The sequence below is a fragment of the Xiphias gladius genome, chromosome 11, assembly GCF_016859285.1.
Source record: "Xiphias gladius isolate SHS-SW01 ecotype Sanya breed wild chromosome 11, ASM1685928v1, whole genome shotgun sequence".
NCBI lineage: Eukaryota > Metazoa > Chordata > Actinopteri > Istiophoriformes > Xiphiidae > Xiphias > Xiphias gladius.
This window is the reverse complement of record NC_053410.1, coordinates 2,639,400-2,664,426: the sequence shown is the minus strand read 5'-3', so window position 1 is coordinate 2,664,426 and position 25,027 is coordinate 2,639,400. Positions and strand designations below refer to the sequence as shown.

Genomic DNA, 25,027 nt, shown 5'->3' with positions numbered 1-25,027 from the left:
TGTGTACGTGTGCAGAGGCGAGGGAAAGACGATAAGAGCTGTGAGCATGAGGACGAGGAGACGAGGGCTGAGAGAGAGAGAGAGAGAGAGAGAGAGGAACTGGGCACTATCTGCTAGAGATAGTGAACATGGTATGTTACAGTGACTGTAGCAGAAAGTCCCACACAAGATATGATATAAAAAAGATGCATAAGTGCACACAAACAGCATGTTTTTCTGCCCACACACTGAGGGTTTTTACTCAGAAAAGAAATCTTGATATATAGATTCTGTGTAACACTGTAAAAAAAAAAAAAAAAAAAAAAAAAAAAAGCTTAACGTTTACATGGGAAAACACCGATCTCTCTCTCTCTCTGTCATACGTTCACACACACACACACACACACACACACACTCACTACTGTGTTAATAATTATCAGCAGTCACGTAAAACACACAAGTGGAACAGTAGTGTGCCTTTTTAAGTCCCCTTCCCTTTAACACACCTTCACGTATGAACACACACACTTTTCCCTCTGTGAGGTTTGTAAGTGTAACTGCATAAAGATAAAGACACACTCAAGAGTATGGAGACTGACAAAGGACACACTTCACCACTTTGCTCTGTGGCTGATCTCTGACCTTGTGATGTAACAGCTTGGCTCAATTTCACATCCTGCGCGCGTGTGTGTGTTCGTGTGTGTGTGTGTGTGTGTGTGTGTGTGTGTGTGTGCGTGTGCGAGACCTCAGCCAGTCTAAACCTCGACCCTTTTCCCAGTCACATAAGGGAAAGGCAGATAAAGGGGGGGTATTTATTTTTTGTTCATTTTGACACTAAGAAAAGACAAAGGAACATAATTAGAACTCTAAAAGTTGGAAGCTTCAAGTAGCAATCACATGACTGGGCTCCAGTGTAGTCGTTTCATCATCGTTATTCTTTATGATAATGCTATAGTGTGGGTGGAATCTCCTGTTACAAGTAAGATATTCACACATTTTTATGCTCTGAACTCAAAGGTCAAAATCATTCATCTGAAGGTTAAAACACTTAATCACTTTAATCTTGTTAAAGTGAAAGTTTATTCATAAAAGGACTGTTTATGACAACACCCATAACACAGAAATCAATGAGCTTGTGAATTTAGCCCAAAAACAATTCAATTCATTTCTCGTTTTTCCTCCATGCGCCACCAGATTCAGCTGATGACTTCACGGCAACGGGTTATATTGTTTTTAATTTTCCCCCCCGTGACTGTGCGTGTTTTTCAGGCAGCGGCTTCGGTAAAAAAGGCAAAGAGCTGAGCACCGAGCGAGATTTCTTCATGAGGATGAAGTGCACGGTGACCAACAGAGGACGCACCGTCAACCTCAAGTCAGCCAGCTGGAAGGTAAGAGAGAGCAGCCGCGGCTCCAAGCCAAAGCATCTGCAACATCCCACTCACTCCTGTACAGACTCTACCTTCCAGGTGGCTGTGGAGGCATCGCAGGTCGAACGTGTGAACGCACTGTGGTCAGTTATAGCCGAGGAGGAATTTCTCCTCCTCAGATTGATTCGCGTGAGTAATGTGTAGAAGCTGGAGGAGCTAAACTCATCCAGTAATTCACAAGACAAGTTAAAGATCAGATAAGTCTGAAAAACAGACGTGATTTTGTGTTACACAATGATTTTTTTTTTTCTGCTCTCCTGTCCCGTTAATGATCCCTCGCGCCCCGAAATGTGTCTTCAGCGCACATCCGAATCAAGAAATAGCAGAAAGAAAACCGTGACTCTCAGCTACGCCGTTCCATTTCTCCCTCCAGGTGCTGCACTGCACCGGACACCTGAAGATGTACAACAGCTGCCCTCCCAGAGTGCTGTGCGGCTTCAAAGAGCCCCCGCTCACCTGCGCCGTTCTGATGTGCGAACCCATCCCGCACCCATCCAACATCGACACGCCGCTGGACAGCAGGACCTTCCTGAGCAGACACAGCATGGACATGAAGTTCACCTACTGCGACGAGAGGTAGGCAGAACGGCGGGCGCGGTCATGCGCGGTAGGAAAGAGGGGGAAAAAAAAAACGTTTTGTGAGGAGGAGTAACGGGAGCTGATTACTTATCGCGATGCCTGTAGGCGGAATTTACCTGGGGACCGAATAGTAGAACAGAGCCGGTCGAATAATGGGAAGAAAAATCCACGCGGCCGATGAGATGAAGTTACGTTTTACTGAGTTTCTGAAAACTTTCCATTAAGGTTTTTTGTTTTTTTTTGTTTCGGGTCTTTGGGAATTAGAAAAAAATCCGACAAGTTTAGTTAACATAAAGCAGACATTTCTGTTGAAAGTGTGTCCAGGACTTAGACCTACCTTTTACAACACGACATTTCCAACATATAATCAGCTGCCCCCCCCAGTTTGATTGTTGTTGAGAAATGTACTTTTATCCCCATTCGTGATCATCATTAGGCCGGAAAAACAACACACACTAGTTTTATATAGACGGTCATTTTAAATGAATATCCTCACACAACTTCAGTCAACTTCCAGTCAGTTGACTGAGGATACATTCTGTCATCATTAAATTATGTATAAAGTGAGTAATAATAGAAATATAAATCACAGATTAGGGGCTTTTTAGGTAACATACAAACTATGATTTTCATCACCGATTTTGTTTTCAGTAACTCACGATTTCCTCTGTGAAATGTTGAAATGTACAACACAATGAGTTATTTTTCGTTATAAACGGTCGAAACGAGAACTAGGTCAGTTTATGGTCGGAAGAAATAGAAGAAGAAAAAAAACACATTGTAGAGACTAAAATCAGAAAATGTACTCGAAATATGACTTAAAAGAAAAATAATTACTCTACTGATTGAAAACCGCAATAGATTTGAGTAGAATTAAATAAGTATGATAAGAATTAGAATTCAATAGAACGGCAACTTCACGCTGCAGACCACTGCCAGTTAAAACACGATCCATATAACACACACACACACACACACACACAGGAGAGTTTCTGACTGATTGCAGTGTGTTGACTGAATCGGTTTGGCTTGGCACGGATGTCAATGGGAAATGTGAGCCAGAAATGAAACATTAATACTTTAATAAGACGCTCTCACGACATTTTCAGACTGTGCCAAGTGTTTTTGATCAAAGATACAAAAAAAAAAAAAAAGCATACACACACACACACACATTCCAGTATTTCAAAGCTGTCAATCAAGCCGCTGGCTGACATCACATCAGCCATGTCGCTGGGATAGCTCCGAGCTGCTTCCCGCAGGTTGCGTGTATGTTTGTGTATGTAATGCGTGTTTCACCACGGTGACGGATATTACATGAGATATGATTCGCCCCTTCGGGGCCAACTCTATCACGGCGCGGCGGCCATCTTGAATCCAAAGACCCAGTTCGTTGGCAGCCAAATATTTCTCTACCACTCGCACGAGGAGGTGATGGCGAACACACACACACACACACACACACACACACACACACACACACAAAAACACCGCGCGTGGGCGCACATTTGCAAGTTACACAAGCAACACTCGCACAGACCTGTAATCTTATCAAGCTGCTCATGCAGGACAAAGGTTTCTTTTGGAGGAAAGCGAGTGTGCGGCTGTGTACTGCGCGCACGCGTCGCAGCGTGACCACGCTACAAACAAGGGCCCATTTTCTTTTTCGCCTTTTCGGTGCAATTTAATAGCTGTTCAAATCTTCTCTCCAATTACGCAAATGAGTTTACCGTAGGTGGGTCGCCCTCCTGGCTCAGCCGGGACTTAGGCTCATTAGGGAAGGGACAGAAAGTTTCTTTAGCTCATGTCCGGTAGTGCGAGGGGTCGAGTTGGGAAAAGGAGAGACAGAGAGAGAGAGAGAGAATGGGAGCAGGGGAGGAGGGGAAAAGGGAAGGAGACCTCTCACTTAGCGGTGAAAGAGAAGAAGGAACGGCTGACAAGTCCAACCGCAAAGGTTGTCGTTGACTTGGTTGAAGCTCTGTTTAAAACCCCTGCGACTCTAGTTTACTCTCGGCATACGGTGGCTACCACTAATGATGCTTCATCTGGCTTTAGACCTCTCCGTCAACTCGCGGAACATGATGTTATGGGTACAGTGAACAAGTTCATTCATGTAAGCCATGATCTTTTATCCTGATGACGGATGAGCGTTCAAGGACTCGACGAGTGACAATGACATAATAACAAACCCTGCCAACGAGCAAAGAGAGCTGTCTGTGCACGGGATACTGTTAAAAGAGAAAACCATTTAGAAATCATAGAGGCGACCGACAAAGAAAGCTCAAAACGATGAGTTCCACTCAGTCAAGTAGGCAGAAGGGCGACAAGTCTTCCGTCCTCGGCTCCGGTGCTTCCAATACGTATCTGTTTTACCTTGACAGGCAGCCGTGATAAAAGCGTGTCCCACCATGCTGAAATGATTCCAGTAAAATCTGTGATAATAAAACCATAAAGACAAGGTGAGCCAAATGAACGTGACTGCTGGTCTCGCCGCATTATTGGATCCAAAATAACTCAGTTTTCAACTCCAACCCAACCTGACCACAACATTGCCGATCTCCCTGCTAGGAACTGAGAATTGATTTACTAAACAATTAGAGTTCCGCAGTTCGCTGTCTTTTCTTAAATTCGCACACTCACACCGTGAAGACAAACGGTCTGAAGCCACGACAGGAGCAGAAATCTTGATTACAAAGAACATTGAAAGTTTCTTACTGAAGATCTGATTTCCTGCCTTCACCTGATTTCTCAGAGTGGCCAGCAGCGTAGCACTGGGGACTTTCTTTGCATGCAAATGTAAGACGAAAACCGAGGTGTTCTCACGGGCCGTTTGGGGGCAGGCTCAGATCAGTTACCTCCGTGTGAGTCAATGAGCAGGGAGGAGTGAAGGTATTTTTAAAGTGACTGTGACCAGAGTGTTACACAGCAGAGGTCTGATGCCAGGTATGGACAGGCCCGAGTCCAAAAGTGAAAAAGAAAAACAAGAACGTCCCAAGAACTTTGGAAGCACTGAGCGGACGACGACAGACAAGCCGTCTGCCATTCAGGTGCCACTGTGCAACAGCAATGTGGCTGAATGTGACAGGGCTACCGCTGCGACGAATGACCGATTGATTGATGGATTGACTGATCATGTTGTGATCAGTCATTTAGAACACAAAATGTCCAGCACAATGACGGACGCCAATCACAGCTTAGCAGACCCCAAAGTCTTGACATAGTTTATTTTGTCCAGGAAACAGACCCCCCAAAAAAATGTCAGTTCATTCAGGAAAAAATGGAGCAATGCAACTCCCTGCGGTCACCGTCGTTTTATTCACTTTGGACAGATGTGTGTTGTTTTGATGCCATCCCCCTGTGACAAATCACTCTGGCCCATTTCTGCCGCTGTTGGACAGAGCTGGTCTCCTTGCTGGCTGTGATGAATCCCATGATCCCTATTGTCCCAGGGCTCTTGTTATGAGTGCACGTTACAGATCCGGGACCATAATGCAGTGACGTTGGGCCAGAGTAACACGGTAGGGTAGTGAACACGTGATGTTACTGTAGTTTTCTTGATGAAGCTGATAGATGCCGGTGTTTTAAGCCGGATTATCAGGTTGGAGAGAACTAGAATGGCCATCCATGCAGCGATATCCCGTTCTGTTCAGTCGGGTTGTCATACGTGTACTTTTGGGTCTTTGGGGGGGGGGGTCAGAGACCAGAAATTTAGGGTTGAGAAAAAAAGGCCGAGTGTGTAAAAAGCAAAGAGAGAAAGGAGCATGGAGGGGGAGAGGAGGACATGTTGGTAGGAGTGTGTGTATCTGGGGTATCACCTCCCTTTTTCAACCCTTCCTTCCTTCGCTCCCGTCCTTGATTCGCTTCTCCCCTTAAGGGTCTCTCTTTCTCCAAATTCTGTCCACTTTACCTAACGACGTACCTCTCCCCCCTTCGCCTCTCGCTCATTTCCTCTGCCCTCCCTCTCTGCAGTGTGAGGCCTGCAGCTGTCAGTGTTATGTAACCTGAGGACAAGAGCCTCTGTACCACCAGACCTCTCTGGCACTCTCTCTCTCTCTCTGGCGCTCTCTCTCTCTGGCTCTCTGGCTCTCTCTCTCTCTCTCTCTCTCTGGCTCTCTCTCTCTCTCTCTGGCTCTCTGGCTCTCTCTCTCTGGCTCTCTAACTCTCTCTCTCTCTGGCTCTCTCTCTGGCTCTGGCTCTCTCTCTCTCTCTAACTCTCTCTCTCTCTGGCTCTGGCTCTCTCTCTCTCTCTGGCTCTCTCTCTGGCTCTGGCTCTCTCTCTCTGGCTCTCTCTCTCTCTCTCTCTGGCGCTCTCTCTCTCTCTCTCTGTCTCTCTCACTCTCTCTCTGTCTGTCTGTCTCTCTCTCTCTCTCTCTCTGGCGCTCTCTCTCTCTCTCTCTCTCTCTCTGTCTCTCTCTCTCTGGTGCTCTCTATCTCTCTCTTTGTCTCTCTGTCTCTGTCTCTCTCTCTCTCTCTGGCTCTGTCTCTGTCTCTCTCTCTCTCTCTCTCTCTCTCTCTCTCTCTCTCTCTCTGGCTCTTTCTCTCTCTCTCTCGCTCTCTCTCTCTCTTTTTCTCTCTCTCTCTCTCTCCTCTCGCCTTTCTCTCTGGCTCTCTCACAACAACTCCATCATCGTCCACAGATTGTTAATCTTCATCTCTCTGTGACCTGACATCTCACTATTTATCTTCATTTTTCATATTTTCTACCAACATTCTGGGAATTCTGGTCTGGGTATGTCCAGTCCACTACCAGTGACAGATGATGGAGATAACTGGGAAACTCGCTCCCCTTCGTATTTGTCAGACCAGCTTAGAGAGCCACAGCACATAAAAAAAGTGATCAATCATAGATAATGAATATGCTGGTTGTGGTCTTATCCTAACTCGATTTTTTTTTTTTGGTAGATTTCCGTCTTAACCTTGAGGAAAAACGCGGAGTACGATAAGCAGAGCAGCAAATTAGAACAAGTTTAGATTTAGATATGTACATTTATCCTCATGAGAAAGTGAGACAGAACATTTAAAGATAAGAGTGAGACATGCTGCATATCCTTGCAGGCAGGTAGGGTTACAGGTACACCCTGTTAGCGTTGCCGGTATTACCCGTTTGTTTGCAATCACAATAAAAACAGATTAACAATCTAGGTTCAGTGCAAAAGTTGCACTGTGGTATTGTTTTTTTGTTTTGTTTTTTAATATCTACAAGCCAAAGCGAGCTCATAAACCTCAGTCACATGCACACAATCGGCTTATTTAGTCACGATAGATTTGGTAAAAGTGTCTTCCTCTCAGACTGAAAGACTTGGTGGCAGGTGGAGCCAGATAAAGTCACATTCCACCCACTTTAATTCAGGCTAAAACTTGTCGGCGTTCTTAGTCCCAGTTTACCCTCGCCGGTCTCCTTAACCCCTAAAACCTTGTGTTCGAGGGTCATTTCCTGTTGTTGGTCTCTCTAGTATGTTTTCTCAACCCACTCGGTTTGGAGGAGAGTCTCCTGCTCATGCCCTCTGGTCTAATTGCGTGATTGACAGCACAGTTAAAACAAAACCAAACGAAGAGCGTGAATCAACCACTCCTAGTGTGCTCGGTGGCACCTCATTCAGGAATGATCTCCTACGCTCAGAAATGTTCAGGTAACTACTTGCAACTGCGCCTGAATGTCTCTTATTTCATCAGCGGATTACTGTGATCCCGTAACGTATCCCCCAGAACCTGTACATTAAGCTGTGTACTGGGAAAAGAGAGCTGGAGCGAAATAAAAGGGCAGGGGGGGGACGATTTTTAAATGAGGTAAAAAAAACAAATCCTCATTAACAAAGTGAACTCGTGATGAGAGTGATGGAAAGAGATTAGCTGTTCCCAGAAACACAGGGAGTTAGCAGAGACAGAGAATGTGAACAATTCTTATTTTTGGAAAACTTTCCACCTCTCCGTTCGATTTCCAAATCGTGTGTGAGGCCTTTTGAAGTGCAGAAGTGCAGGATCTGTCCTACGAGCACTGTGTGTAAGAAGCAAATCGCAGAAACGCTGAAATGAGTGACATAAAATCCTGCGTGTTATTAAAGGTGTGGGTTTTTGCACGTGTGTGTTGCAGGGTAACAGAACTGATGGGTTACACACCTGAGGATCTGCTGGGTCGTTCGGTCTACGACTTCTACCACGCCCTGGACTCAGACAGCGTCACCAAGAGCCACCACAACTGTAAGCGCGCACAGCTCTCTCACACACACACACACACACACACACACACACACACACACACACACACACACACACACACACACACACACACTGCACACACTCCCAGGACTTAATGTGAACATGAATCCAAGCGCAGACAAACTGCACGCTCGTTTGATTAAAAGGCTGATAAAAGAGCAAGCCACGTCCATTTCAAAGAGGCCAAAGACACAAATTTAAATACATATTTTTTTCCTTTTGACTAGAGACCAGATTTTGGCAGAGCAACACGTATTTGGGAGATCTGGTAAAAAAGTGCACAAAACAGTGAATGGTGAATCATACAGTGTCTTGTCATTAACCACTACCACAGTCCTTGTTCTCACTGAGGCCGTTTGTATCGGTCTGTTTAATTACATAAACAAATACATAAACGGCATATAAAAATAAACAACATATAATCGGTATTTCCTGTAAGAGGGGTCAGTTTCAGCCCCTCTCTCCAACTGAACTGTGAAATTGTGACTCTCCAGTGTCCAACCAAACTCCAGTCATATTGTGCTCTGCAGCAAATGAGGCTGGATTAATTTTGCATTTGGGAGTGAATAAGTTTCACATTCTTTCCGTTGAGATTAATGGGGAGCAGAATTCGGCTTGACAGGAACACCTTCCCGCTAAGTCCTTCATAAATTAAACACACTCATGCTCTAATTAATGTCCAAGAAATTGGCTATGCTGCTTGGCTAGTGTTTGTTGGTAAAATGTTAGCCAACCCAGCTGGCTATCTTATAATCCTGCGGTGGTCCGACCAACCACTTTTTCCCCGGGTCATCGTGGCAAAACTCACGTCTAAATTTGTCTGTTTCTTGTGAGAAGTGTGAATATATTATTACTATAATTACAATAATTATTATATATCTTCTTACGTTTTGTTTTTTGTTTGTTTCTACAGATATGTGTGGTGATGTATTTATGTCTGTGTGTGTGTGTGTGTGTGTGTGTGTGTGTGTGCGTGTGTGTGTGCGCGTGTGTGTGTACAGGCAGGGGCATGGTATTAAGATGTCTTTTATTAAATTAAGCTTAGCCACTGATGGCCTGATGAGGTTTGCACATCTGCTGCCACCAACACAAACACAGTGGACAGGGGACCAGGTGGCCGCTATTACAATCTAATGATACTGCGTGTGTCACTGTGTGCTCTGAAGTATCATGGCTTTTCTCTCCATTGACAGTACTAGATCATTAGAGGCTCTGAACAACAGTGACAGAAGAAGAAGAAGAAAAAGTGGAAAAAGTGGTAATCTACTTCCTAAAAAACCACTCTCCCAACGTAATGGCAGCTTGTTTCTGTTTGTACACTCTCTGTGTGTGTGTGTGTGTGTGTGTGTGTGTCTGTATGTGTGTGGGGGTGTGGGTGTGTATGTTGCAAACAACATTGCTTTTACCTGCAGCATCGCTCCAATTTTTCTGCAGTGGGGCCAATGGGAATTCCTGACTTTGAGAACCAAAACCGTACTTTAATTGATATCTTACTTCGCCGAGAAATTAGACATTTTTCTCCCGTCATCATCTTCATTTAACAAAAGCCGGGGGGAAAAAAAAAAAAAAAAAAGCCAAACCTCTGGATCATTGTTGAACACTAACAACCAAACAGGAACTTAAAAAAATAAAATAAAGTAATGAAAAAATTACAAAGTTCTAATTTGAATCAGGAAATGGGATTTTTGGAGACTCAGTCATACAGACAGGTTTCTCTCAGCACATGTTGACTTAGTATTGATATTGGTTTCATACCGGCTCGTCATCTTAAGTCATGTTACTTTAAGATTTACATGTATGTTTCATGAAACACGAAGTAACTGCAGTTTAATTCATGTAAAGAATTCTCCAGAAGGTATGAGTGTCCGTATCTTACTAAAACCAAGAAACAACATCAAGGATCTGACTTGAAAATTAGACTTCAGGCCGCAGATAATCAGTAATTTATGACTGTTTGCTTGGTTTGTGCTCTTCGTGGATTTAATGTTCTCTTCTCCTCTGGTCTTAGTCATCTGTGTCTACAGTCCTTAGCTGGCTGAAATCTGCCGAGATAAAGGGCTCTCTATCTGTCTCTCTGTCTACGTAACGCGCACGCGCATGCACGCACACACACACACACACACACACACACACACACACACACACACACACACACACACACAGACAGACGACCAGCTCTCACGGCCAACGTGACCAGCCTGTCGATCAGCACATGCTAACAGCGTTCTCTGCTACATGTAATGTTGCCCTGAGCTTCTTCAACACGCACACAGACACACACGCACACGCACAGACACAGACACACACACACACACACACACACACACACACAGTGACTGGCCTTATGTACACTCACTGACCACAGTCCTGGTCCTTTCCCACGCCAGTGCTGAACTTTGGACTGTAGCCAGCACATCTCCTCCTCAGCTCAAAGTCAAACATCCCACGTTTTCCTGCTAATCAGCGTTTGGTTGATTTCACAGCCTCGTGCAAAATAAATACATGGATAATTGAATCAATCATTCAATAATTATACATTTAAATGACAAAAAACAAATCAAACGCACACAAAGCACAGCTGTTCGGAGCTGCAAAGTTTCCACATGATACGTTAAACAGTGTCTGTTATCGGCATTAGAAAAAAAAGGGGAAAAAAGTCAGTCTAAGTACTGTAGCTTTCCGTTGTCATGTAGAGCTCGTTTGCTTCTGAGAAGCTTGTTCAGTATTTATTGGACAATAAAACATGATCAGCCCCTAACTTTTTTACAAGATCAAACAATGATCATTTTGTTAGTGTTGAATGAACACAACTCCCATGAGTCACTCCCGTGTTGCCTCAGAGGAGCTGTAGACCTTGAATTGCCTGTTTTAGCCGACAGTATGTTTGACATCATTCGTAGGTCTTTAAAGGGGTCTCACGAGCCTGATGTCTCTGGTAACTGGTTTGAAACCAACCAGATACAGGGGGTTTCTCCCCAAAGGGACAATTTGAAAACAGGGACAGAGAGAGATTGAAAAGGAATATCCGATCTCTCCCGACCAATCCTGAGTCTTACTTCTCCTGAACACAATCACTGACCCAAAACTTTTACAGTGGAGAACCTCACGTTTTGAGGTTTGGTTCTCTGTCGGCACTAATGGCGATAGTACATCTGAAAGGCGTGTGTGTGTCCCGCATTACGATCGTAAACTTTTGCTTAGACAAGGACCCAGAGGACAGTTGTTTCTGCAACATAAAACCATAAAAGTAACTGTCTCTGGCCGTGAACAGAACTGCCTGTTATGGTTGGCTGTCGGCCTGAGTGGGAACATGGGCGAGCGGCTCAGTTCCATAGCATCGATCCCTCGCCGCGACCAAGCGTTGTGCACTCAGAGCTCTTTCTCTGTCTGTCTGCAGTGTGTACCAAGGGTCAGGCAGTGAGCGGCCAGTACCGAATGTTGGCCAAGAACGGAGGCTACATCTGGGTTGAAACCCAGGGAACTGTTATTTATAACAGCCGCAACTCCCAGCCCCAGGGCATCGTGTGCATAAACTATGTACTCAGGTAAGCACGGTAGTCCCCATTAGTGTGGATCCGGCACATTTCAGACGAAAAAAGGTTTCGACATTTTTGTCATAATGAGGCTAAATTTGGTGGAAAAGAGTGTATTATAATACCGCTAGGTTACTTACTGCTGTTATTTCAGCAGGATTTCAATGGCCGGATTTTTACATGTAGAATATTAATGGAAAAACCTGCCACATGTAGAAATGTGTTTTGAAATTCTCTTTAAAAAGTAACACGTAAAAAACGAAGTTTTTGAACAAATCTAGCCCCTTTTTTTTTTCTCACGCTGCCTCTCCTTCTCCAATCCTGCAGTGACATCGAGGAGAAGTCAGTGATTTTCTCCTTGGAGCAGACAGAGTCCCTGTTCAAGCCACGCCACATGAGCAGCTTCTTCACTGCTGGAGGTGCAGGTGTGAATGGAGAACCGGGAGACGCCCTTTTTACCAAACTCAAAGAGGAGCCGGAGGACCTGGCCCAGCTGGCTCCAACACCTGGAGACACGATCATTTCCCTCGACTTCGGTCTGTATTGAGTTCTGTCATTATCTGAAGGTGTTTTTTGGGGGGTGATTAAAATAGACCGATACATAATTCCATTAATATGGGAGCGATGTACGACAGTGGGTCCTGAAGAATTTTTACACTGCGACACCTTGGACCGTTTTCGCCTCAGCTGGCTCTAATTTCTGTTTGCCTCTTGCAGGTCGCCCTCAGTTCGAGGTTTCTACCGCAGCTATGCTCCCTCCGGGACCTCCGTCCTGGGCCAGCGAGAGCCACAAGCCTGCCCCTCCAGCATCAGGCCAAACCCCGGCTCCGGGCCCAGGGGACATGGCTAGCATGGCTGGCACGTTCACCGTGCATCAGAATCCGCCACCGGGCAGCACCACTCCGAGCCTCAGCGGCTGCTCCACGGTGAGGACGAGGAGGGAGATGGGGGTTGAGATGCTGAACAGTAAATTGAAAGGAGTCATTAGTCAGTGAGCGAGCAACTGGTTGTGTTTTGTTACCAGTAGTGACAGCAGGGCTGGTGTTGTCTTCACCGTGTGACCATCTGTGTGTGTGTCATGGCAAAACGTGGTCCTGAAAACGCCTACTGCAGCAGGAACTACCACAGGGCGGCTTTGAGTACTTTGGCACGTGTTTGTGTGTCTGCGGACAGATTTTGTCACCACGTCGGTGTCACGACTGTGCAGTGGCAGCACTTGACAGGTGTGTAAGTTGAGATCAAAATGAAGGCCGAGTTTGAAGATGGGTGCGGCGCAACCAAATGAGTACCGAGAACCCATGGGTCGGAACGTCAGCATGGCGGCGGCCGTCACGGCTGTTGCGATCCTACCGCAACGTGTCTGTTTCTGTGTTCAGTGAGGCCTTGGGAGTGTCACTAACAGTGAAGAGAGTGTGTGTGTGTGTGTGTGTGTGTGTGTGTGTGTGTGTGTGTGTGTGTGTGTGTGTGTGTGAGAATAACGGGGGTGGATATTTGGAAGGAACAGCTCTTAGCAGTGAATAGTGCCTTTGTCAAAACAAGTTTTTTGCTCTGTATTTCTCTCTCTCATTACATTCTGTTCTCTCTCTGATTGGGTCCCCTTTTCTCTGTGCTCAACATGTTGTTGTTGTTGTTCCTTTCTGCCTCTCCTCCTCTATCTTTCTCACCCCTCCATCCATTACTCTCAACTCACCCCTCCCTCTCTTGCCTCCCTGCAGCCCAGCAGCCCAGGTGATTACTACAGCTCAGTGGAGAGTGACCTGAAGGTGGAGCTGACTGAGAAGCTGTTTGCTCTGGACACAGAGGGCAGTGACAGCCCTGCGGACACCGAGGTGTGTGCCTTGTGTGCGTCCTGTTCTCCATCCCATGAATATACTTTTGTCTCAAACTTTCTCTTTGTGCTGTCAGTCCATTAATCTGAATAATGAGGCCTTGTTTATTGAATCCTTTCCTTTTTGGGAAAAGCTTAACACGGACAAGGTTTTTCCCATGCCGAAGGACATCTTGTTCGTATTATACAGATTAGTACTTCATTTTTTTTTTAAATTTTTTCTAAACCGTGTACTATTCACCCTAAACTCTGCAATTACCAAGTTTCACTGGACAGGCAAAGTAATTAAATAATCACACGAACTATCCGCATTTCTGAAACACAACTCTCTCTGAGCTGGTCTAGCAGCACTTTGCTAGATTATTTCTCAGTCTCTTTTTAGGTTTGAACTTGTCTAAACTTAAAAAGCATAATTTAACAGTTATATAACTGAGCACTAAGGTAAACACAGTACATACTTTTTTTTTTCTTCTTTTTTTTTTTCCATTTTTAACAAACTGTTTTTTTCACTTTCCCAGAGGGACTTAAGTGACTTGGACCTGGAGACTTTGGCTCCTTATATACCCATGGACGGAGAGGACTTCCAGCTGAATCCCATCATCCCAGAGACAGAGCCCCTGGAGGGGGGTCCAGCAGCATCCATGGGGAGCAGCAGCAGCCTGTCACAAACACGCCAGGCATCCCAGCAGAGCTTCAGCAACATTGCCAGCCTCTTCCAGCCCCTGTCCTCCCCTCCTCAGGCCCAAGGCCACTACCAGGCCCAGCCAGCTGCATCCTGGGCTGCAGAGGAGAAGAGAGGCTCCAGCCAGGGGACCGTGAACCCCCGCACAGGCTCGTACTTGATGAGGCAAATGCAGAATCCCCCATACCGGGCCCCAGCCAGCACCCCTCTGTCCTCCATGGGCGGCAGGCAGAACCTGCAGTGGCCACCGGACCCTCTGTTAACCTACCAACAACAATCACAAGCCACCAAGGCCTACCTGATGGACACTTTGTCAGGAGAGGCGCGCCCGTCCTGCCAACAAAACATGTCACATCTCATGCAGAAACAGAGGTGAGCACGAACAATGAGTCCTTCGAATTGTATTTTAAACCAAGACAGAAGAAAAATCAATGAACTCCACGTTTTTTAAATCAGTTGTCTGTTGTTATTAATTTAATGTTTGCATGGATACATAACAATTACAGAATCAAAACCATGCAAACTTAAGGGGAAGATTAAAATGAGCAGTTAAAATTAAAGTTACATATTAAAAAAAAAAAAAAAGGTTCTGCACTGAGTTAAATGTTACGTGTGTTCATGTGTCTGTGCAGGTCCATTGATAATTTTATACAAGCCCACAGAGACATGAGTCCAGCCAGAGTGGCCATGACCAACAGCATCAAGCGCTCCTTCACCCAGATGGCTGTGGTGAGTTTCTCTAATGAAGACAGTCTTTACCAAACAGCGTTTGAAAAGAGTCCTCATGCTCATTCCTGAGCATCATTATTGCATGAAAATTTGAGCAGATTATCCAGTGTAACTGTCTATTAGTGAAAGGTTTGATACTAGAATTGTCCTCGTGTTTATTTATGCTTCTGCTTGTTTTAAAATAAGCAGCTAATTAATAGAGAAACAATGGAAGAAGTGCAACTTGGATTTTGACACTGATGAAAGACAATGCATGGGTAGATTAAATACTGTCCACAAGAAAGAGAATAAAAACCACTTCAATTTAAGCCATACAACTTTTTTTAGTATAGAAAAATTTAAACGCCTTTATTAAAATGGCTTCATGATTAATAACAAGACCAAGACTCCTTAAACACTGAGGAAGACAATGGTTGATGCATGTCTTGTTTTTTCAACCATGTAGCCATGATAGTAAAGTTTCTTTTTTAAATTATTGGTACTTTAACAAAGCTGTGCCCCCTTTTAATTGTTTTGCGAATTCACGCTCTTTTTTTGGCTGGACCGCGACAGTGGGTCCAGCCCTATAAACGCGAACGTCCATGACTGACTGAGTGATAGTTACACTATTGGTCAGCCGAATGCCATTCGACTGAGTGCTGGCGTTACACCATGGGTTTTCCGGCTGAGTGTTGGAGTTTCTCCACTGCCTGTTGTTCTTTCAAAATGAGGGGCGTCTTTTACAGTGTTGCCAACTTAGCACCTTTGTCGCTAGATTTACCGACTTTTCAGACCCTTTTTCTTCACAAAAGCACCAAAGCAACAAATCTAGTGACTTTTTGGACAAACCTCAGCTACTTTCCCGAGAAGAGTCACCAGCTGACGCAGACGTCAATGAGCTTCTAACTGTCTCTATGACTGATCTTTTTACAAGTAAATTTAGCCGAAATCACAGCACAGCCGTTGTCTTTAACTTGTGTGTGTGGGGATTCTGTCAGACGACGTCACGTTTATAAAATCAGAATTTTACCAGAGCAGAGCTTGGAAACGGCTTGGAAATGGAAAAGTGACTGATGGTTAACATGTCGTCTTAATGGGCCACGTTTCAGTCACTTCATTTCATATTGGTTCCGTTGTCTGACAACAGAAACAGAAAAACGTGTAAATCTAAACAGCTTCATTGGGAATTCGGCTGAGTTAAAATACTGTAAATGTGAGCAGAGAGAGCAGGAGAGGAGCAGACAGATAAAGGGCGGGTCCAGCCACATAATAGGTTTTCACCTGGTCTTGTTTGTGGAAAATCAGCTCATGAAGTAACCATTTGATTGTATTTCAGGGTGAAAGTAAGCCGTCAGATATCATGTGGAAGAAGATGAGGGGTGACAGTTGTGTCACCATGGATCGCTCCCTCAGCACAGGATCACTGGCAGGTATGAGCCCCCTGAAAAATATCCCAGTGTCATGTGTCTCACCCCACAACTGCACCTGTAACCCCTCGCTCTCTTCTCTCAGAGTTAGGGATGAGCAGGATGATGCCAGGCAGCATGTCTTCATTTCTCAGCTCCCTGCAACAGCACAGGAAGTCTCAGTATCCTGGAAACGGGATAGGTGGTGCAAACGAGAAAGCCTTTCCCCAGAAGAGCTGCAGCTACACCGACTATAACATGATGCCTTCTAACAAGACTGAGGGTGAGCTGAACGGACTGTAATGAGGGTTAGACTACCTAGAAACACAACTAACATCAATGTGTAAGCACCTGTAGCACTAAAGTTTTGTGATTTATTTACTAATACGCTGCAAAAAATCTCCTTATCAAGTCATTCTAGTCTGTAATTGAGTCGTTAAAGTCGTGAGAGAACAAATCTGCCAGTGCAGTAAAAATATTTGAGTCTGTTTCCAATGCAAATCAACTTGTTTCATGTTTTTGTTTTTCTTCTTTATCCTCGTTTAAAGATTTACACTACTACTTACACACTGGAAAATTCTTGAAGCGAGTTGATTTCTAATGCAAACTGGCCAAAATCTGGCAGATTTTTTTTTTCACTACTTGTACGAAAGTAAGGTTTCTAGGTCTATATCTAAAATGAAGATTGTTACTTACGTCAGTGTGTCCTGCCCGTCTGTTGGTACTGAATCACTGACGCGCTGATTTTCTGTCATTTCCCAGGTATAGCTAGTCGTTTGCTGGGCCCTTCGTTTGAGCCCTCCTTTCTGCCGGAGTTGACCCGTTACGACTGCGAGGTCAACGTGCCGCTGCAGGGCAACCTGCACCTCCTCCAGGGCTGTGACCTGCTGAGAGCCCTGGACCAGGCCACCTAGAGCCCCAGATTCAAACCCCCCACCATAGACCCGGACTTAATCCCAGCCCTGAACCTCAACCTGCAGCCCGAGACTTAAGCCCATATCTTTACCCTCATACCTCTGGGCATTCTGAAAGCCCTGAGGCTAAGCTACCTATAGGGAATGGTATTCATAACCACAACCTTATTTAGCTTATTTGACTCAGCCCCAAACTCTGTTCCCTGACCTTTCTGTAGTTCTGCACCTTGACCATTTAAACAAGCTACCAGGGTCAAGCCACTTACACCCTTTTTTATCCAAGCTTTTGACTCTAATCAGATGCAGGTTGACCACCAATGTACAAAAGATAAAGTGGGTCATTTGGTGAGAAAAGGCCAACACGGGACAATTAACGGATCATAAAATGATGCCTGACCTGTGTCCAGTGTTAAAAAGTCTTGACACTGGGTATTTGTGGTCACCAGCTTTGGCGTAAACGTCTGTCACGGGTCAGCGCTGTGTTCAGACACGCAGGCTGAACTCGGGTCTGTGGTGTAAAACAGGGTATTAGAGGGGTGGGATTCATACACACAGTCTGCCTTAAGAAGGCCAGCTCTGCCCAAACGTCTACGGCCATACACTGTGGCCCACTAGCAGTTTCCCGCTGTGACTTAAGTGGGAATCCATGACCATGCTACATCTAGGCACGGTGTTCGAAACCTCCAACCTGTGTCTTATCTAGACCCCGTCTCCTTTTGCAGAACTACACCCTGATATGAACTCTATGCAGCTCAGTTCCCAGCATTACCTTCTCCATATCAGCCAACTATTTAGCTCAGAGGAGAAGAGATTATTCTGCCTTTACGTTAACAGAGACACTGTGCTCTTTCACTTAGTGTATTTGACCAGCAATTAGACCCAGACCACTTTTCTAGTTCCACTCAAAGCCTCAGTTTAAGAGTTGGGTATAAGGAATTGGTTCTGATCTGTAGCCATTTTAAAATGAATAAGAACCAAGGATTCTTTACAAAATAGAAATCGATTCCCAAAGATGACTTTTTAAAAAATCCCTGTGGTGCAATATGCAGGACCGGAAAGATTTTAAGGTGTGGATAAATGTAATCACTGTACCAAAATAATTTTTCAAGGGAGGTACTGTTAACACGACGTGAGGCTGGTAACAGCAGTGGTCCCCAAGTGTTTTTGCTCACGATTGCTTAAAATTTTGTAAACATTGGAGCAGCTGTTTTCCTCTTTGAACCTCTTAGATTGTTTCATTCTAATGATTGTTAGAGGCCAGAGGGGATAAAATTTATAATCCACATGAAATGAGCAAAAATTGGATCGGAAGTCTGAAAAAATAAATAGAAATTTGCCCACAAGAACAGTATTTTCCTTTTTGCTATGGCTTTTATCACCTTTTGACCACACAAGAGAAATTCTAACAATGTGTTATCTTGACGACTGAAATGCTAGCGCTCCAGAATCCTTAGGATATCCAACTCAAGTCAAACCAACATTTAACTTGTACATGGCAATATAGAGACTATTTCTAATTCTTAAATTGTATCATAAAGTACTTCATCGTATATGGGAAGACAAAGATGCTTTTTCTCTTTTTATTTAGTCGTACTTAGATTTCATTTCACTCTCAAAAGAATCAGAGCCGGAAACTGGAATCAGTTTGCAGAGTCAGAATCAAAAGCATATGAAGGTTCACTGCTCCAGCCTTTTTCCCACATGCAGACAGACGGTCATCAATCTGCCTCGTCTCGTCCGAATCCATCCCGCCACAGTCGCTGTAAGGTCGTCATCTGGTCGAGAAACCAACTGGTGCAGTTTGCTCATTCAGAAAGAATCTGATTCTCACAACGTAAACTGGGTCAGATTAGTATTACATCAGTTTGGGTCGGTTTTAGGACATATGCATTTTATTGTTATTTTAGTTACTATATCTAGTCTATACTTCGGTTTCAAACTGAGACATTTTAACTTTTATCAAATCTCCCCACTTTATTTAACCCAAATTGACAGGACACTTTACCATATCAATACTAGTTTGTTTCTCCTCCCTCATTTATTTTTTTATGTTCTTACTCTACCTACCAGATTCTTTTTTTTTTTTTTTTTGTGTCTGTCTCACAGACACACTAATAAACATATACTGCAATACATGTACTCTACTGTAAGTTGAATATTGTTAAGTTTTATTTTTTCCTTTTTCTATCTTTTCCTCTTAAAAGTCTCTTTGATTTATCTAAGCGTGTTTCTCTCGCTCTCACCTCTCTGTCAGGTAAATAGCTCGCGTGACTACAGGGTTTTTTTCTCTTAATGTGCAATTATTTCACTTAACTAAAGTTTATATAGTCAGCAAAAAAGCTAGCCTTGTTCACCAAACTGATAGCTTGTACGAAGGAATCTGGCTTACACACGCTTCACGCAATACAGAAAACCAGAAAAACAAGGAGTGTGCATAGATTATCTAAGGGGGGGAGGGATGAGGATGAAAAGGGGAACCTCTCCTGCACACTGGTTTCATTTTTAGGTTCAATGTTTGCCCTTAAAACACCGTAGGTGTGTTCAGTGTTTTAGGCTCCTTAACAGTTTTATAGTTCATGTATTTTTTTTCCGCCGTTCCAGGCAGCCATTGGTTCCTATTCGTTTCTCTGCAGTGTGAAAATGAATTAGCGGACTTCTGAAACTTGCTCGGGTTGTGTAGGACATCATAAAAAACATCAAGCCTCATTTTTTTGTCAAAATGAAATTATCTGTGTGTGTCAATGCTGTTGAATTGCAACTTGATTTAAAAAGTTTGCACTGCGTTGATTAATCAAATGTATTTATTTAAATTACATTATGAAGCAGTAGGGCTGCAACCTGACAATTCATTTCTTTTTAAATTTGATTATTTTCTCCAGTAAATGATTGTTTTGTCTAGAAAATGTCAGAAACTGGTGAATGATGCCTATTATTTTCCAGAGCCTACGGTAGCCTGTTAAAATTGTTTTTCATCTGACTATTAGTCCAAAATCCAAGGTAACTATGATGACAGAAGAAACGCATATAACACCAGATCATACATACACTGTACATGCAAAAGCAGAGCAGCTAAACTTACATCTTCCAAACTTTGTGATTCAAATCAAGCCACAAATGACTTTTTTTATTTTTTATTTTTTTTGTCCTGCCTCATTACCTATAATGTAACTTAGAGCGTTGTCATTCATTTTCACCTCGGACAGAAATGAATAGAAACCAATGTCTGTCTGGAATGGTAGAATCATTTCTAAGCCATAACAACACGGTTTGCAGAATAGTTGCTATGAAGTGTATGAGATTTGTAGTAAATATTCTAAAATCTGCAAAGTCGCTTGTATGCTCCTTTAAGCTAACTGGAGGATACTTAGGGGGATGTGTATCAAAGCCCCATCAGGATTTCACAGGCTTATTTTTGGGATTGCTGCAGCCTAAAATGCCTGATTTCGCTGCAGCGAGCGCGACATCCTGGAGGGGACTGACTTGAGCTAATCAGAAGCGCGTTGGGAGGCGTCAAACGCACACTTTGGCTGATCAGAGGGGCAACTGGGCCAATCGCGAGTGCCAATTGAGTAGGTGGAGTTGGCATTTGGGCTCATCAGAGGTTACCTCTGAAGCCCAGTTGTTTACATCAGGGCAAAAAAGAAAGCTCTAAAAGCGTGTCATCAAAAAACAGGGCAACTGCAGCTCTTAGATAAAGAGGCGCCGGAGAGGTCAGTCCCTCCGTTCCCTGTGCGCACCACTGCGCAAACCAGACAGGGTAAAGTCATGACAGCAGCAATCAACAGTAATCACTTACTCATTCAAACTATACATACGGTATGTACATAGCAGCGGCAGCGGCGGCGGCGGCGGCCTTGGGTTCAGTGCTGCACAGCAGCCTGTGAAGTGACTTGAAAGCGGAGAGTAGTATGTGACATTCTTCACGATTAGGACAAGGCCAGTTTTTCTTCTGAGTCGTAACACGGAGTGGCTGCCAATACCGGAAATCTTTGATACAGAAACACATTAGTCATCCCAACACATGATGGACTAAGAGTAGGGTCAGAATTTCTATTTTCAAACTAAAAACTGTCATTTTCAGCAAAGTGATGTCGGTAATATCGTCAACAGTATGCCTTCATTGAAAACCAGTTCTCAACATATTTCACTGTTCTCTCCTTTGCTCTACTCTCAAAGAATTTTTCTTAATTTCACTCTTTTTTTTTTTTTTTTTGAGGCAATTGTCTTTGTGTGGTGACCACTTTTGAGTATGAATTATAGAGCTTTGTACACATATAAGTTACGTATTTAAAAAGACAAAACTAATGTTGAAGATAGTGTTTTTAGTGTTTATGTGTCCTGGTACTTTGTCTTATCTACCCCTGTAGATGCAGATGGATTAGATCCCTCGCAGTGCTGTTTCCCCTCGTGCTGTTTCCATGTTGTGGCTTTTATTTTTTTCCTCCAGAGTTTTTAACCTAAAATGTCTATTGAATCTGTTGGCTGGCCAGTACTGTTTTTTGTTCTTGCTTTGAGAAGATAAAACAAAAAAGAATGAGGAAAAAAAGAAAAAAAAGGTTCAAATTAAAAAATAAATATCAGTTTTCTAAGTTTCACTTTCCAGATATGTAGCATTTTGAATATTGTAAAGAAGGTGAAGTTGCCACAATTAATCATAGTTTTCCAGTTGCATATATAAACGCAATGGTGCTTCATAGACCATGTATGTGGCATTTTTAGAACTTTTATTACATCTCTTGGATCCACTAACACTGTATTTTTATGTTTTCTGCTTTATGTCATGCTGAAATGTCCTTTAAAGTTCATTTAAATCCATATAATGTGCCTTATCATGACCTTCTGGTTGTCTCAACACATACCGAGTTCACCCTTCAAGAGCACAATTTTTGTTTCCTGCAACCTGTAGATGACATCCTTCAACCGTGGGCGGCTGTTGTTGAAGATGATCCTAACTGGACATTGCGTCTTATCTGACAGTTAAACGTATTAAAAGTCCTATTTTCTGAAAGAATAGCACAAAATCCCCCCTTTTGTTTGCAGCTTTAGTTTGAATTTGCACATTAAACTTTAGTTGACACCTTAGCTGTATCTCCTAACGATTGTAGTCCAGCTAAAAGCCAGCTAGCAGAGCCAGACATTAATGTGGAAATGCAGCAGAAGCTTTGCATGCGTCGGGTCCGTTCACCTTTTTTCACAGTCAATCATTGTCCATTACGAGTTGTCGTACTTTTGATAACAATTGGGAAAACTATGACACAACAATGTCACAGTTGGGATGATTTTCAAAATAAACCCTCGGGTGTTGTAGTCAACAGCTCCTCCATAGCCTCTTCCTACTGATGGAACATACGCTAGAACCCTGTTAGAACCCGATGTAGATCCCCTGGTGATGACGAGTCAAATCCTTGTGTAAGGTCTTTTAAGGAAATGGATTTCCCAGCTCATCAAACGACCTGACAGTCTGTTTGTTGATGAAGCTGCTTGTGGGTTTTTAGGTTTAGTTGCATGAGACTTGGCTGTACAGTAAAGATTTTTTGGGGGGGGTCATATGTCAGAGGGGACGGTAGGGTTCGACAAAGTTAGTGCCTTGCTCGACAGACGTCTTGCTGTCAGTCCATTACCGTCGGTCTGAAAACCAAACTTGCCTGACTTGATCGCCCGTGACTCGATCATGTAGATAGTGCAGTCCGAAATTATAGCGGGTCAATTTCTGTACGAACGACCTCTGTGTATAGGATGGATGCCAATAAAAATACGACACAGATTAAAAATCCCACGCCCACGTTGATACACAGGAGCCGAGAAAGACTTTGTTCAGTTAGTTTTAACAGAATTTTGGAAACTCATATCGGGCCTTATTTTCGGGCTTTGGCTGTTAGCTCTACCAGTTACATCACATTTTTTGGACCGCCCGTTACTGCTGAGAGACAGGAAGGGAGTGCATTAGAGGACGCAGCATGATAGTTCAGATGTTTAGAAAGCTCTCGACCCAATTCACAGTTTTAGTGTATTACAGTATCGAAAAACTAAACCTTTTTGTGAAGTAAAAGACAAAGGGAAAGTACCTGAGAGGACTCTCGTAAAGCTTCCCGGCAGTGTTGCTGTGTCTCTACGATGAAAATTGGTGACTAAAAATGTCATAACTGATAATAATTAGGTCCAGAGCCATGACGATTAAATCCAGGTTGTGTAAAACAAAAAAAACAACAAAAAAGAAGAACAAAAAACACACCAAGTAGGATTGGAGATGAACGTTATCCTGAGAGGAGGTGTGGGCAGAGAAACAGTTTGAAGAGTTATGAAGGAGATGTGAAAAGAAGTGATGTGGAGTTGAGTGACATATGAAGAGAGATACATCCTGCTCAGTCTGCCCACTGATGCATATCTCTCCACTCGACACATCACTCATCTGTTGCTCCTCTCACTCCCCCTCTCTCCTCACTTTCCTCTTTCAGAATCAATTTGTTCTCCCTCCTGATATGACAGCGATTACTTTAGACTGGAGGGCTTTTTTTTTCATCACTGTTTAAATTGGACGTTCTTCATATTTCAAAGTCAAAAGCCTGCAAATGGAGCTGTGACCTATTTGTAGGATCATCTGCAGCAGTTAAATACTTTAAAATGTTATGTGTCGGTTAGAGTAAGTTTCCAGAAAAGCACCTGACAGCATGTCGAAACCATGTTTTCTTTTTCTTTTTTTTTTCTTTTTTTTTTAAATAACTATAAATATTTTCACTGTACATTTCCAGTGCAATATACTGCAGAACTGTTGCTGAATAGTTCAAGTGCTAGGGCAATGTTTGGAGAGGTTTTAAGAATACATTAAATGTTTTGAAACATGCACATGGAAGAGGAACAGCACCTCAGATGGGCTTTTTTTAGGTGAGATGAGATTTGACCTAAATTGTGATAAAGTACGTGGAAAGAGTTGGCTAGATGGAAGTCGATTTAAAAAAAAAAAAAAAAAAAAAAAAAATGTAGACAGAGGAGAAGTCCCGCCCCCGTTTTAAGCTAGCTTCTGCTCCACTAGCTTCGGCCAGACAATTTAAAATTTTAAATAGTTTAAAAATTTGAAATCTTTACACAATTTGTTTTAAGCGAGATAAAACAAGTTATTTTGTCAGCATTCAAGAACTACACCTCTGAATCTTCAACCTTCTTAAGAGGTGTAGTTTTCAAATGCTAATATTGTTTTATCTCTTCTAAAATGAAGAAATGAGAAAGTTTTACTGTCAAGTGTTGTAGTAAACATTTGTCTATCTTAATGAACACCAAGAACAGGTGTCAGCTACTCAGAAAGACATTACAAAGACGGCTATCTCTGAGAAAATCTACGAGAAGCGAACGCTAGTGAAATCGACGCTAACCCAAAAATGGGTGGGGCTTCAGTCCTCTGTCTTAACTCTAGAAGGCCTATCACCAGTCCTAGTGCTCATCATGCTGTGCTGCTTGAAGGGGTTCTCCCAAAACATGAGAGAGATAAAGTTTCAGGATTGAATCCACTCATTAATTGCACCTCATCTTTAAAGACAATATCAGCATTTTGTCGTGTCTCGTGTAATAACAGGGTTTTTGTTTTTCCTTATGGGATCCATGTTCAGCTACTTCTGTTTTTGTCAATGTCATAAAATACAGTTATATTAGCTGATTCAGCATTTTTTTAATATGCTTAAAAATTCATATTGATCTTATTATTATCATATATTGTTATCATTGTTATTACTATATGGGGAATTTAACCCGATAAGAAGTTTG

General features: G+C 43.3%; 1 protein-coding gene across 1 annotated transcript in view; it reads left to right on the top strand.

Moving 5' to 3' along the window:
• Positions 1–24,248, top strand: part of LOC120796601 (endothelial PAS domain-containing protein 1-like) — a 60,836-nt gene extending 36,588 nt beyond the window's left edge. The window contains exons 5-16 of the mRNA XM_040139612.1: positions 1,249–1,367; positions 1,780–1,982; positions 8,077–8,183; positions 11,599–11,746; positions 12,062–12,270; positions 12,452–12,660; positions 13,450–13,563; positions 14,081–14,616; positions 14,877–14,973; positions 16,289–16,382; positions 16,465–16,641; positions 17,121–24,248. Coding sequence (XP_039995546.1) covers positions 1,249–1,367; positions 1,780–1,982; positions 8,077–8,183; positions 11,599–11,746; positions 12,062–12,270; positions 12,452–12,660; positions 13,450–13,563; positions 14,081–14,616; positions 14,877–14,973; positions 16,289–16,382; positions 16,465–16,641; positions 17,121–17,272 — 2,165 coding nt within the window. The 3' untranslated portion in view covers positions 17,273–24,248. The remainder of the gene's footprint in view (positions 1–1,248; positions 1,368–1,779; positions 1,983–8,076; positions 8,184–11,598; positions 11,747–12,061; positions 12,271–12,451; positions 12,661–13,449; positions 13,564–14,080; positions 14,617–14,876; positions 14,974–16,288; positions 16,383–16,464; positions 16,642–17,120) is intronic.
• The last annotated feature ends 779 nt before the right edge of the window (positions 24,249–25,027 follow it).